Source organism: Hyaena hyaena, unplaced genomic scaffold (genome assembly GCF_003009895.1).
Source record: "Hyaena hyaena isolate Hyena2069 unplaced genomic scaffold, ASM300989v1 scaffold_121, whole genome shotgun sequence".
Lineage (NCBI taxonomy): Eukaryota > Metazoa > Chordata > Mammalia > Carnivora > Hyaenidae > Hyaena > Hyaena hyaena.
Genome location: NW_024080753.1, coordinates 2,885,756 through 2,897,920, shown reverse-complemented (window position 1 = coordinate 2,897,920; position 12,165 = coordinate 2,885,756). Strand labels below are relative to the sequence as shown.

Sequence of the window (12,165 nt, the reverse complement as noted above, 5' to 3'; positions counted from 1 at the left end):
GTTCCCCACTTTCCCCACCGGATCGCATGTGGCGGTGGCCCCCAGGGGAAGGCTTTCTGTGCCCTGTGCAGACTCGGTGCTGTCTGCCCGGTGGTACTGGTGGCACCAAGTGCCCTGGGCTGTAAGGAGCTGGTTGGACGCAGCCGAGAGAGCCTTTGAACTTGGCAGGCAGCGGCCACCACCATTCCTGTGCAGGGAAGCAAAGCGAGCACATGCACACTGACTGACATCTCCGTCACTTAAGAAGCAGATACACTTTGGGGCGCCTGGGAACTCAGTCGGTTGAGCGTCCGACTTCAGCTCAGGTCATGATCTCACAGTTCGTGGGTTCCAGCCCCGTGTCGGGCTCTGTGCCGACAGCTCAGAACCTGGAGCCTGTTTCAGAGTCTGTGACTCCCTCTCTCTCTGACCCTCCCCTGCTCACGCTGTCTCTCTCTCTCTCTCTCTCTCTCTCTCTCTCAGAAATAAATAAAACATTAAAAAAAAAAAAAAGAAGCAGATACACTTACCTCTGCCTCCTTCCTGCACCAGGGAGCTTAGGACCCATCTTAGTTGGGACGGGAGAACAAAGATGATGGAGGATGCTTTTTAGACACGTGGCCTCCGTGGCAGAGAAAACGGTAACCGGGCGCGAGCGTCCGGCCAAGAGCTGCCGGCTGCCGGGAGCCGTTCCGCTGCCCCTCCGCGCGCTGTCTTGCAGGTGCCCGTGCAGTCCTGGTTCGACGACATGACGGACACGGAGCTGCTGGACCTCATCCCCTTCTTCGAGGGCCTGAGCCGGGAAGACGACGTGTACAGCATGTTGCACAGACTCTGCAGTAGGTAGCGCCGGCCCCGCCCACCGCCGCCTGTGCATCCAGGACCTCGGCCCGCAGACCCGCCTGTGCGCCCCGGCCGTGCGCCACAGGGCCTCGACCTCGGGGACCCGCCCCGTGCGCCCCGGGACCTCGACCTCGGGGACCTGCCCGTGTGCCCCGGGACCTTGGCCTCGGGGACCCGCCCGTGCGCCCTGCACGTGTGCTCCGGGGCCTCGACCTCGGGGACCCGCCCCGTGCGCCCCGGGACCTCGACCTCGGGGACCCGCACCGTGTGCCCCGGGACCTCGGCCTCGGGGACCCGCCCATGCGCCCCGGGGCCCCGTCCAGGAGCTGAAAGTGAGGACGCCCTGTGCTCCGGGCCGCGAGGTCAATGTCGCCATACCTACCTGTTTTATTTTTTAAGAACAGAAACACTATTTTAAAATGAACTCTTTTAACAGATTTCATAAAGGGACATGCATTTTACGGGATTTGCTTTTCTTAAAACATACCAAAAAGAAAAAAATGGAAGAAAAAAAAAAGCTTGATATCTATGGGACTTCCTTTCAACTGCCCCCCCCCAAGCAGACAACCTGCCCCTTTCTGTCCCAGCTCCGAGCAGCTGACCCAACTCAGAATCTCTTTCCTACGGATGAAGTGCCTTTTTGAATGTTATTTTAAGCTGAGAGTTAATTTTTCTACACAACATATTTCCAGACATCTTTTAGTCTTTTATTATCTTAGATTCTCTAAGAAGACGACTATGACAATTTTCTAGAAGCTGGGGGGTGGGGTGGCTAGGGATGGAGGACGGTCACAGAAGCCTGTCTCCCAACAGGTGTGACCGCTCGGCGCCCTGTGGCATGGAGCAGGCCAGGCGGCCCGCCAGAGCCTCAGTGACCATGGCCGTGTCCCCATTCAGCACTGACCCAGTGTGCAATGTACCTGCAGTTGTGTGGCTCAACACTTTAGGAAACAACAGCTTCTTTCCTATGGTCACTCGTTTCTGATGGTGACAGCTTGTCTCGAAGGCACACTGTCCCCTTGAAAAGTGGCATCGTCACTTCTGCTTCCACACTACCGCCATACTTCTGTGTGTGTTTCTGTTTTGTCGTCGTCGTTCAGGGTAGAGCAGTTACAAGAAACTCTAAAACCCCTTGGATATTTAAAAAAAAAAAATCTGCTGATTGATTTTTAAATTTTTTCCTTTCCAAAAGCTGGATACACACGGAGCTGTTTGGGAATTTTCTTTGCTGCTATTGTGCTGCCACCAAATGGAATTGACCAGCGGCTGTTACACTGTTCTTTGCCACCGTGCCTATGCTCAGAACCTGCTCACTGCTCAGCTGCAGAGCTGGACAGGGCCAGAGCCCCAGGCCCCCCCCACCCCCTGCAGAGCGCAGCAGGCACCCCCGCCTGGCTCTGGCCTCGGGAGTTCCGGAGGGAAGGGAGGCAAGGGGCCAGCGCACCACCCGGGCGTGGCGTGGCGTTTTCAGCTGCAGCCCAGGTCACATGCTGTGACGAGCTGCCGGTTCTCTCTTGAGAACCCGTGGCCTCCAGCAGCTGCCCCACTGACGCGGCCCAAGCCCCTTCTCGGTCTTCTCTTTTGAAGCACAGCCGATTTCTGAGCCGGGGTTGGGGAAACCTGTCCAGATGCGGAACTCGTCGCCCCGGCCGGGCCGGGGAGAGGACGGGTGCCCTCCCCGGCCCGGGGCTTCCTCTGCAGCCTTTCCCAGTGAGCTGTTTAAGTAAGCAGTGCCATGTTCCTTGTTTGACAAGACAGTCTATAAAGTATTGCCCTTAAAAATAATTTAGAAGAACCCTGTCGTGTCGGCACCATTGCCTTAGTCCTCTGTGGGTTGGGCCTCCGCCACAGTTCTGGTGGGAGCGGCTGGCACTAGCTAGTGTGGGAACGGGGGTCGAAGTAAAATTCTGTGCTTGCTTTCATTCACAAAATACTGAAGCCAGCTGCCAGGCGTGTCTTGCCAACAGCACTTTGAGCCGCAGACTGCCATGCGCTCAGAAGAGAAATAAGTATTCAGGGGCAACTGGGTCCCCCAGCTTTCTGAGTGTGCAGAATCCAGTAACCCCCATGCCGGTTAAAGTAGAAACGGCCCCCTGCCAGCATTAGCACACATCACCACAGTTACCCGGCGGGTCTGCACACGCCGTAAGCCCTGATCTGGAAAACTAGTCATGAAACCAACCCGCTGCCTTAAATGTCTCAAATGTTGCAGTCCAGCGTCTGTCGTGTGTTGACCTCCACACAGCAGTCAGCCCTGGTGAGAGCCCCGGACCCTCAGCCGTGCCCTCGTCTCCACTGGCATCCTGAGCGCTCCTCTGGGGCAGGGGGCAGAGAGGATGAAGTTGTAGAGATTTCAGGGGACTCAAACCTATAGACGGTGTCTGCCTCTGCGAGACGGAGTGATGACACTGGCGAGCTTGAGCCGGACTCTGCCCCTAGTAGGTCCTGAAGCCGTGAGCACCCCTGCACGATTGTTGGGGGCGGAGTCCGGTTCCCGCCATCGCAGCCCCGGAATGCCTGGTGGGGGGCAGCAGACCCCCCAGGCTTCTGGATTCCCTGCACCTTATTTGACCACACTCCAAAATTCCATTTTTGTTTTCACCCTCGACTCTGCTTTATGTACATAATCAGGATATCGAGATCTCTCTCTATATTTTTAATCATCTACATGTAAATGAAGCAATAGCAATGACTAACATAAGGCCAAGAAATGAGATGAATGTTTGGGGTTTATGTTTTTTAAGGTAAATACGGGTATTGTTTTTAATTATTACCTTTTATTAAATTGTGGGCTTTAAAACCTAATGAACCCTATTTGCAATTTCTCTGTGCCATATGCTTCCCATGTTTCCACAATACCTCCCCCCCCAACTCTTCAACCAAAAGAGAAACCCCACCTCCTGAGTTTCCACGGCCCTTCTGGTCCCAGGTTAATATAGTCTCCTGGACAAGTATTTTTTACATTAAGATCTGGGACAACATCTCTTGGGTCTTGGACTCTGGCCCCCCGTGATGTTAGGACATCTGTGGCCGGGCCTTGAGTGGAGGTGCCCAGGCACATCCGAGGTCGTCACTGCTCTGTCTTCCATCGTTCTGGAATCTTCTATGTTGGTCTGTGGTTTCACACATTAGCTGTTTGTAAACCATGTATCTGTATACTGAGGAGGAACACCCCTGGTCACAGCCGATGGGTGGTGGGGAAGCTCCTTTGACACAGTGCAATTGTGATGAGGTGACTTTGGAGACGGGAGGAGGCCCCGATGACACGGACTTGCCAAGGTCGCAGCATTTGAACTTCTGGTATAGAAAAAGAAATCTGTGGACCTATGACCTGGCAACATGTTGAAACCCTCCAGTTTAAAGACGGCCCTCTAATAAAATCTAGAACCACACAGCCCAATAGGGTCAAACACTCGTGACGTTTGTGCCTCCGCTTTTAAAGGTGCTGTGATGTTGGCACGCCAGGGTTGGAGAGGCTGCCTCTGTTCCTATTTCACTGTAAAGTCGATGCTGTCTGTTCCCCGTTCGTTCTCCAGGGAGCTTCTCTGCAGACTAACCCCCCTCCCCTCCCCCCACCCAGTGGTGGAGATTCGGTGCCTGGGTAGTCATGGGTTTCTGTTGGACATTTGAATGTGATAAGCAAGCCAGAGTTTCTCGGGAAACAGGACACGTGGGGTGTGCACGTTTCCAGGGGCGAGCCTTGTGGGTCGAGAGGTTTGCAATGATTTCCTTCCTGCCAAAAATAAACACGTGAAACAGCGCCCTCTTGTGGATGGACTGCTTCTCCGCGCCAGCGCCTCTCCCTCTCTCCTCTCCCCCTGCACAGCGTGGTGCGCGCCCCTTGGGTCTCTGGGGGCCCCCCCGCTTCTGCAGAGCCAGGGTGGATGGGGGGCAGGCTGCAGCAGCCACAGCCCCCCACGGCGGTACCCACACCCCGAGCCCGTGGGCGCGCTGGCTGGGATGCAAAGAGGAAGGATATGCGAGCCGGCAGGCCCGCAGTGGGACCCCCGCCAGGCCCTGCCCTCGCCCCGCCCCTCTGGACGTGAAGGTGAGGGGGCTCCGGAGTCGTGGCAGAGCCACGGGCGTGGCCACACCACTCTCGGGACTGCGTCTTCACCGTGATCTCCAGTTCACATGGAGAACACCGGCGGCAAGAGCCGCATTAGACAGGTCTTACCCATTTTGGTGGATGAGAAGACTGAGGCCAGGAAAGCAGCGCTCTGCGGTCTCTGTTCTGTCACGGGCTTCCACCAGGCACCTGCACTCGTCCCCAACGGCACAGTGCACAGTGTGGGTCAGCCTGGGAAACGCAGTGTTTGCAGCACCCCAAATCCGCACAGCCAGTCTGTGCCACGCCCCCTGGTGCGGGGGTGGGGGGGTGCAGCCAGAGAGGCCTCCCCAGTCCTGGGCTCCAGGCTGTCTGTCCCGCCCCTCCTTGGCTCTGCTGCCTGGCCTTCTTCCCCTTGCCTTCCCTGGCATCACCCCCCTACCCACAGCTGCTTCCCACCTCCGTGCACAGCCGGACAGGCAGCAGAGAGGCCTGGCAGCCCCTGAGGCCGAGGTGCCCCAGGGAATGTCCGCGGGTCCTCGGGATGAGGGGGGGAACATCCGCCTCAAGAGCTCACTGATTTGGGACATGGGCATGCTGAGGTTTTGCCTCCCGGTGTTTTCTTGTTTGAGCATAAATCATCTGCCTGTATTCCAGGACCAGAGAACGGATGGAAGCCAAGGAGGGGAGGGGAGGGGAGGAGAGGAGGAGCTGGAAAAAGCCAGCCGGAGAGACGATCTGTTGAGCTAACGAAAGGGGGATGCACTGGGGGTCCTGGCAGAGTCCTCAGACTAACTGGGACGCAACCACATGGCCGATCTCCGGTGCTGGGGATGCCCGTGGGTCAACAGGCTGCTCAAGGCCCAGAGCCACCAACTGGCATGGCCACAGCCTGATCTCCAAGGAGACCGTGGACGCTGCAGCACTCAGGAGGAGGGTATGTGGGCTCCAGAGTGTTGCACCCCAGACTGCACGACAGCCCCATCTCAGGCCAGCGAGCCTCGGCGCTGGCTGCCATTAGTCACCCGAGCCCCAAGCCCTGAGAGTGGGCATCGTATTTTCAAGTGCCCCAGGTGACTCACAGTTGCAGCAAGGCCTGAGAAAGGAAAGTCCTCCAAACTGTCTCAGGCCTGACACCCTGATCCAGCAAAGGGGTGATGGACAGGGCTTGGAGGAGGCGGCATGTACCACTTTACCGTAAAGATCAGCCATACACGTTCACTGCCTAAAGGAAAGAACCAGGAAGTTAACAAGAAAGCCCTACATGGGCACTGGGAGCCTTTCCCAAGGCAGGGGTGAGGGGAGCTCCTGAGAGCCACACGTGGCTGGCAGCTCCCTGCTTTTACACTGAGGTGGGGAGCAGAGTGGATACCCCCACGTCGCGCTGCAGCACCGGGTCACGCCGCCCCCAGCCCCCTGTCCTGGCCCAAGCGGCGCCCTGATGGGGCGGGTGCATGGCTGGACCGGGCCGCACGTGGAGGCCGCGGGAACGCAAAGCAGCAGCACCTCCTTCAGTGCAGGACCCGGGGCTTTGTTGGGCTATCCTCGGACTCCATTAGGCCGTCAGAATGGTGGCCCTGCGGGCGGGCACAGCGACAGACTCCATTTCCTCTGTCACTAGGGGCTCCCCCCTCCTGGGCCCTGGTGACGGCGGCCTGCGCCTCCGCGACCTGTAACCAGTGTGGGCCCCCACGCGGGCCTAAGGCCGCTCTCCTGAAAGGACTGGGGTCCGCGTGTTTCCAGGCAGCGGGGTCCCTGACCCAGGCCGCCCCAGCCCACGCCCGGTCTGCGCTCCAGGGGTTCGCGCCCCCCCGCCCCCCGCAGGACCTGGTCTCCCCGGGGACACCTGCCCGGGAAGGGCCCTGACGGGACCTGGGACAGTCCCTGGAGAACCAGAGCGCGTCCCGGCGCGTGGCCGGAAGGGGCGGGGCCGGCTTCCAGCGTCTGCCCCGCCCACTCGGGCCGCGCCTGCGCCGTTGTGGGTATTTAAGCGAAGCCGGCGGCCTCGGGCCTGGTCTGCTGAGACCAGCCCCGAAGAGAGACGGGGCCCGAGGCGGCCGTGCCTCCTCACGCGGGGACGCGTCCGCCCAGAAGCCCGCGCAGTGGGTCCAGAACCCCGCAGCCAGTGGGCGCCTCGGCGGGGGTGGAGCCTGGCCCCGGGGAGGCCCCACCCGGGCGCCTGCTTCAGGACGGCCCGACCCAGGACACGCCAGAGACCTCCTCCCCAGCAGCGGAGGCGCCGCGGGCCAGGCCCTGCCCGCTGGGCGCCCCGGGGCAGCTGGGGGCGGGCGCTTCCGCGAGCGCTGGGAAGCCGGGGCTGCCACGGCCCGGGGGGGCCCCTCGGGGGAGTCATTTCGGTTGAGGGCAGAATGCAGAAGCTTCCGGCTGAGGTAACAGCAAGCACGAGGGTCCCGACGACAGTGAGGCTGGTGTCTGCAGGGACAGCGAGAAACCTGCAGCTTGAATGGGGAGTGAACGGCCACGCAGCCAGAGGGACAGGCCACCCGGGGAAGCAGGGCAACGGTGCGACCTCGGTGGCTAGGGGACCTCTGGCTCCGTGGGAACACGGCCTAGCGGCCAGAGGGACCGGGAGGCACAGACGGAGGCTTACGCCCAACTCTGGGCCGGGGGTCCGGCCGAGTTCAGGCTCGGGGCTGACCCAGGCTGGCCAGCGGCTGCCCCGTGCAGGTGACAGGCGGAGAGGAGCCCGCGAGGCCCCAGGCACGGGCCTGAGCCGCCCGCGGTGTTCACACCCGCTCCTGGCCGGGGAGACGATGGACGTCAGTGTGAGGCCAGCGCCAGGACACTGTGACGAGACAGGCGGGCGGGGGGGCGGTGCTGAAGAGACACTAACGCTTCCCTGGCATTTACAGCCCGGGGTCGGGCCTGGATGGAAAGAGACGGAGCTAAGGCCCGAGTTGCCCGCGCTGACATCCGAAGGTCCCAACAGAGAGGGCAGAGTGGCCAGCGAGGCGAGGAGGACGCGTCGTCTGCGTGCTCTTTCCAGAGGAAGGGGTGGCCGCGGCGTCCCCGGGCAGTAAGAGGAAGGGCGGGTGAACCAAGCACCAGCGGTGACAGGAGGGGGCCCTTTCCAGGGACTTCCGGAACTGAGGCCAAGCAGAGTGCACGGAGGGAGGGATGAGGACCCGGGATGTCGCCGAGCCCGGGCCCAGCGCAGCACACGGACACAGAAGGGAACAGAGGGTGTGACAGACACACACAGGGACCCGTTGACACCGTCTGTTAAACACTCATGTCAACTAACTAGAATTTCAATAAAAACATTGTCTAAAAGGTGGAGCTTACAAAAGAACACAACAGCCCCGCAGTCACACGCTGGCAGCCGTCCTTCGGGCACCGGCAGAGCCCGTTTCCCGGAGGCGCCCCCTCTCCGGGGCAGGGGGCGGTGCGGGTGAGGACCGGACATGGGACCGCCGGGCAGCTTTCCGCAGTGCATCCTGGGAGCCGCGTCCACGGGCTGGGCCACGGCTAGGACCGAGGCCTGTGGCCTCAAGGAAGGCGCGGCCCCTGTTCCTAGAGTTTCTGGAACGCTCTGTGTCCAGCGCCTCCCCCGCCCCACAATCAGGAAGGAAAGCAGCAGCCTCCCCCACGCCCGCTGTCAGGGCCCCCGGGGGCGGCCGTGCTGGACAGCAAGCCTGCACTGGGAGCAGGGGCCCCTCAGAGACGCCCCGCCTCCCGAAGTGACCCGGGTCTCACAGAGCCAGACTGCCCCCCCTTCCTCCTAAAGTTTGTTGAGTGGCCTGGCCTTCTGGGGGGGGGGGTGGAGGGGGGAATCAGGGGAAAGTCACAGGACGCTCCACACCCCACATCCTGGCCCAGCCCAGGCCTCCCTGCCCTGCTGTGCCCTGGGGACCGGGTGGCTCTCAGAGAGCCGGCTCAGTCTCTGTGGACTGACGGACGGACGGACGGACTGCCGGACTGCACTGGCGGCCGGCCCTCAGGCAGCGGTGTGTCCTGCTGGGCAGGAGCAGGGAGCAGGCTGGGGGACGGGCGAAAGAGAGCACTTGCCAGAAGGTGGGCCAGCCAGGGAGGGGCTGCGGGATCGGCGGGGAGGGGCTGCTCCGAGTCAGGGGTGTCTAGCAAGGGGCCGTGGGGCTCAGGGTGGCCCGGGGTCCCCAGAGCTTGGGAGGCAGCCAGCAACATGGGTGGGGGCAGGGTGGGGGCAGGGAGGCCCCGGCCGGGAGCCTGACGGGGAGAAAGTGCAGGTGGGGGGCTGCCGCCCAGAGTCGCTATACCTGGAGGCCCAGGCCCTCCCTCCGTCCTCCGTCCCCGCTTTCACAGGGAGCTAGGAGGAGGAAGTGGCCCAGAGGAGGGGGGCTGGGAAAGGAGGGGGCGCCTGGCGGTGAGAAGGACGCAGGGGAGAGCAGGGGAGCCAGGGGCATGGGGGAAGGGGTGTGGCAGGGGAATGCGAGCAGGGGGTTCTGGGGGAGAGAAGGGAGCACTGGGGGCAGGGAGGGCAGAAAGCAGGGCGCTGGGCAAAGAGGGTGTGGGGGGGAGGGGCGCCCAGGAAAGGAGGGGGATCAGGGAAGGGGGCCATGGGTCTGTCAGAAGAAGGACTAGGCAGCTGGGAGAGGAGGGGGCCCCAGGCTGGAGGGGGCAGGCCCCCAGGGAAGAACGGGGGCTTTCAGAAGGAGGGGCGGGGGGGGGGCAAGCAGGGCAGGTGATTCCCCAGGGGAAGAGCAGACGCTAGCGCGGGAGGGCCGGGCGGTTTAGAGGAGGTGCTCTGGGAAGGGAAGGGCCCCCTGAGGGAGAAGGCGACTGCTTGGGGGAGGGAGAGGGTGCTGGGGGGAGAGAGCAGCCCCCCAACCTGGGAGCATCCCTTCCCCCATCGCCCCAGCCCAGGCTCCGTGGGGATGAGGGCCTCGGGCCCTGGGAGCCTGAGAGGCTGCTCCCCAGGCTGGAACTGGCTGGGGGGCGCCCTCCCGGGCCCTGCGGGTGAGGCTGCCCTGCCTGGTGACACTAGCCCAGTGCAGCCTCTGGCCGCCAGTTTGACTCTCCTGCCCCCCCGGGGGCCCCTGGCGGCCCCACTGTGTCGCTGTTCCACAGCCCATAGTGTGTTCCTCTGGGCCTGGCCGCCTTCACCGTCCATCACTGTTGAATGTCACCACGCCTGTCACTCAATGTCCCCCTGTTTTCTGGTGCTTGGGCCAACCTTGCCGCGATCAGCAGCTGCTCGTCACACCAACAGCCACGTTCGCAACCATGGTTGTGGGTGCAATGGCCACAGGGTGACCCGCTGTCCATGCACCTGCGCTCAGTGCACAGTGCGTTTCGTCCACTCAACAGCGAGCTGAGTACACTGAGTGTCTCTTGGGCGGCTCGGGTGGCGGTCAGCCGGAGGCCACGTCCTGGGCCCTGGCGGCCCTCCGCTCTGGTGAGGGAGACCGTGCCTACAGCGTCCCGGGCTCCTGCGTCTGGCCCCGGCGGCACCGCCCCTCTGCCCGCCCTGCTCAGGGCAGCTCCCTCCCCCACTCCAGGCTTCCAGAAGCCTCCTTGGTCCTTGCTGAGAGGGTTGGGAGTTCCCCACCTCAAACTGTGAGCTCAGCGGGCCGGGGCCCCGCCCTTGGGGTCCCTGGACCAAGGTGTAAGGAACGCAGCCACTCTGCATGAGTCACAGTGCGCCTGTCAGCCGACCGGCCCACCTAGCTCACCCTGGTCGGGCAGGGTCAGCAGAGCCGCGAGGGGGCCCGCTGCTGCTAAGACCGGGCTGGAGCGGAGTGGGGAGCCCCTGACCCTACACTAGGGTCACTAGGAAGGAGGAATTCAGGGAGGGTGACGCGCGGGTCTTGGGCAGAGCCGCAGCAAGAAGCACGTTCGCAGCCGGCCGGATTCAGGGAGGGAAGAGAGAAGTGCAGCGCTTGCGACCCTCACACAGGAGCGTTACCAGGGCAGGCTGGGTACCTGCCGAGGTGTCACAGGCTCCAGAGCCCCGGCCTGCCCGGACACCCCTCCTTCCATGCCGCCCGCCTCGGTATGCTGGGAGCTGGCTCACCTAGCTGTTTGCAGAGCCTGCAGCTGTTTGCAGGGCCTGTTTGTACTCAGAGTTCAGCTGTGCTTCTGGCGTGTGAGAGCCCCCGTGCTTGATCCCCCCCTCCCGTCGCACGGGGCCAAGCCTGCTGCTTGCTACGGAGTCTGTCACCGTCCCCGGAGACCGTCCTGGGTTTCCAGCCACTCCGTCCCCTCGGCGTGTCTCCTGAGCCTATGTCTGGAGGCCCTTTTCAATGTATTTTGTCAGATCCCGGCTTTTCAGTCTGTCCCTAGGTCCCTGTGTCTAAGATGTGCGGTGACGGCCGACGCTGCCCTGCATGCGGGGCCTCTCCCTGCATGCAGAGTGGGCCTGGGGTCCCCGCGTGGGACACCTCTCTTCTGCCTGAAGACACCCTTCCTGTCTGCAAAGCCTCGTTTGCAGCGCCTGGCCCTCTGGCAGCCCTGTGTCCTCCGCGGTAAGCGCCCCTGCCTCCGGACCACGCCCCTGTTGCCGAGGCTTTTCCCATTTCGGAACTGGGCCTGAGCCCTGTTTGCACCACCTACGACATTCTTTAGGGCCCTGTGTGCGTGCCCGACCCGAATTTCCCCGGATAGAAACTGTACCTGCCTGCAAGCTCTGTACCTGCGAAGAGTTACCGCTGTCAGAGGTCACCGAGCCTGGGGGCCCCTGGGTCTTTCCGCACAGCAGAGTCCCGTTTCCAGGGCCCGTCCTGTCTGCCTGCTCTGCTCCTAATTCCACGTGTAGCCGTTAGCAGAACGCGCCCCGATTTACAGAGCCCTTCTCCGTTTCCAGGATTCAACTTTTTCTGTAAGGTCTGTCCCTGTTTGCAGGACCTGGGCTCTCGACAGACCCCAGTCCTGTTTCAAGATCTCGCCCGAGTCTGGGCCATCCGAGCTTGACCACGAAGCTGATTTCCCTGCCAGCTCACTTCCGCAGACCCTGCCTCTCTGAAGAAGCTGTCACTGTTAACAGAGCCTGTGCGTGTGCAGAGCAGGTGGAGGCTTGCAACACCTCTCCCTGCCTGCTGGTCTCTGTGTGCAGAGCCTCCGTCTGCAGAGCCTCTGCCTTTTTTACAGAGTCTGGATCTCTTTGCAGGATTCCTGATTGTCCAGCCGGGTCCCACCTCCCTGCGTGCAGGATCGGGGTCTGTCTCCCAAGGCCGTTCCTGCTCCCAGTGACCAGCCTGGAAATGCATGGTTACTCAAGAGGCTGCCTCTGTCTGGGCAGACGCTGTGCCTGTTTGCAGAGCCTTGTGTGTCTGTGCGCCTGTCCACATCTGCAGTCC

The 12,165-nt window shown here is 62.0% G+C and overlaps 1 protein-coding gene and 2 long non-coding RNA genes across 5 annotated transcripts in view; 2 read left to right on the top strand and 1 right to left on the bottom strand.

Annotated features, from left to right (window-relative positions):
- CTDSPL (CTD small phosphatase like) overlaps positions 1–4,583 on the top strand; it is a 116,706-nt gene extending 112,123 nt beyond the window's left edge. For 2 of the 3 annotated variants that reach the window (XM_039237248.1, XM_039237247.1), the window contains one exon: positions 701–2,106. In XM_039237248.1, coding sequence (XP_039093179.1) covers positions 701–826 — 126 coding nt within the window. In that variant the 3' untranslated portion in view covers positions 827–2,106. Of the gene's footprint in view, positions 1–700 lie in introns of all 3 variants that reach the window. The other variant, XM_039237246.1, reaches the window with a different exon arrangement.
- On the bottom strand, positions 4,499–6,535 carry LOC120235100. The gene is made up of 3 exons (XR_005529301.1): positions 5,953–6,535; positions 5,000–5,080; positions 4,499–4,555 (listed from the first exon to the last, which is right to left on the bottom strand). It is a non-coding gene; the product is annotated as an uncharacterized LOC120235100 (long non-coding RNA).
- Positions 6,536–11,161: 4,626 nt separating this feature from the next.
- Positions 11,162–12,113, top strand: LOC120235111. Its single transcript, XR_005529306.1, has 2 exons — positions 11,162–11,334; positions 11,435–12,113. It is a non-coding gene; the product is annotated as an uncharacterized LOC120235111 (long non-coding RNA).
- The last annotated feature ends 52 nt before the right edge of the window (positions 12,114–12,165 follow it).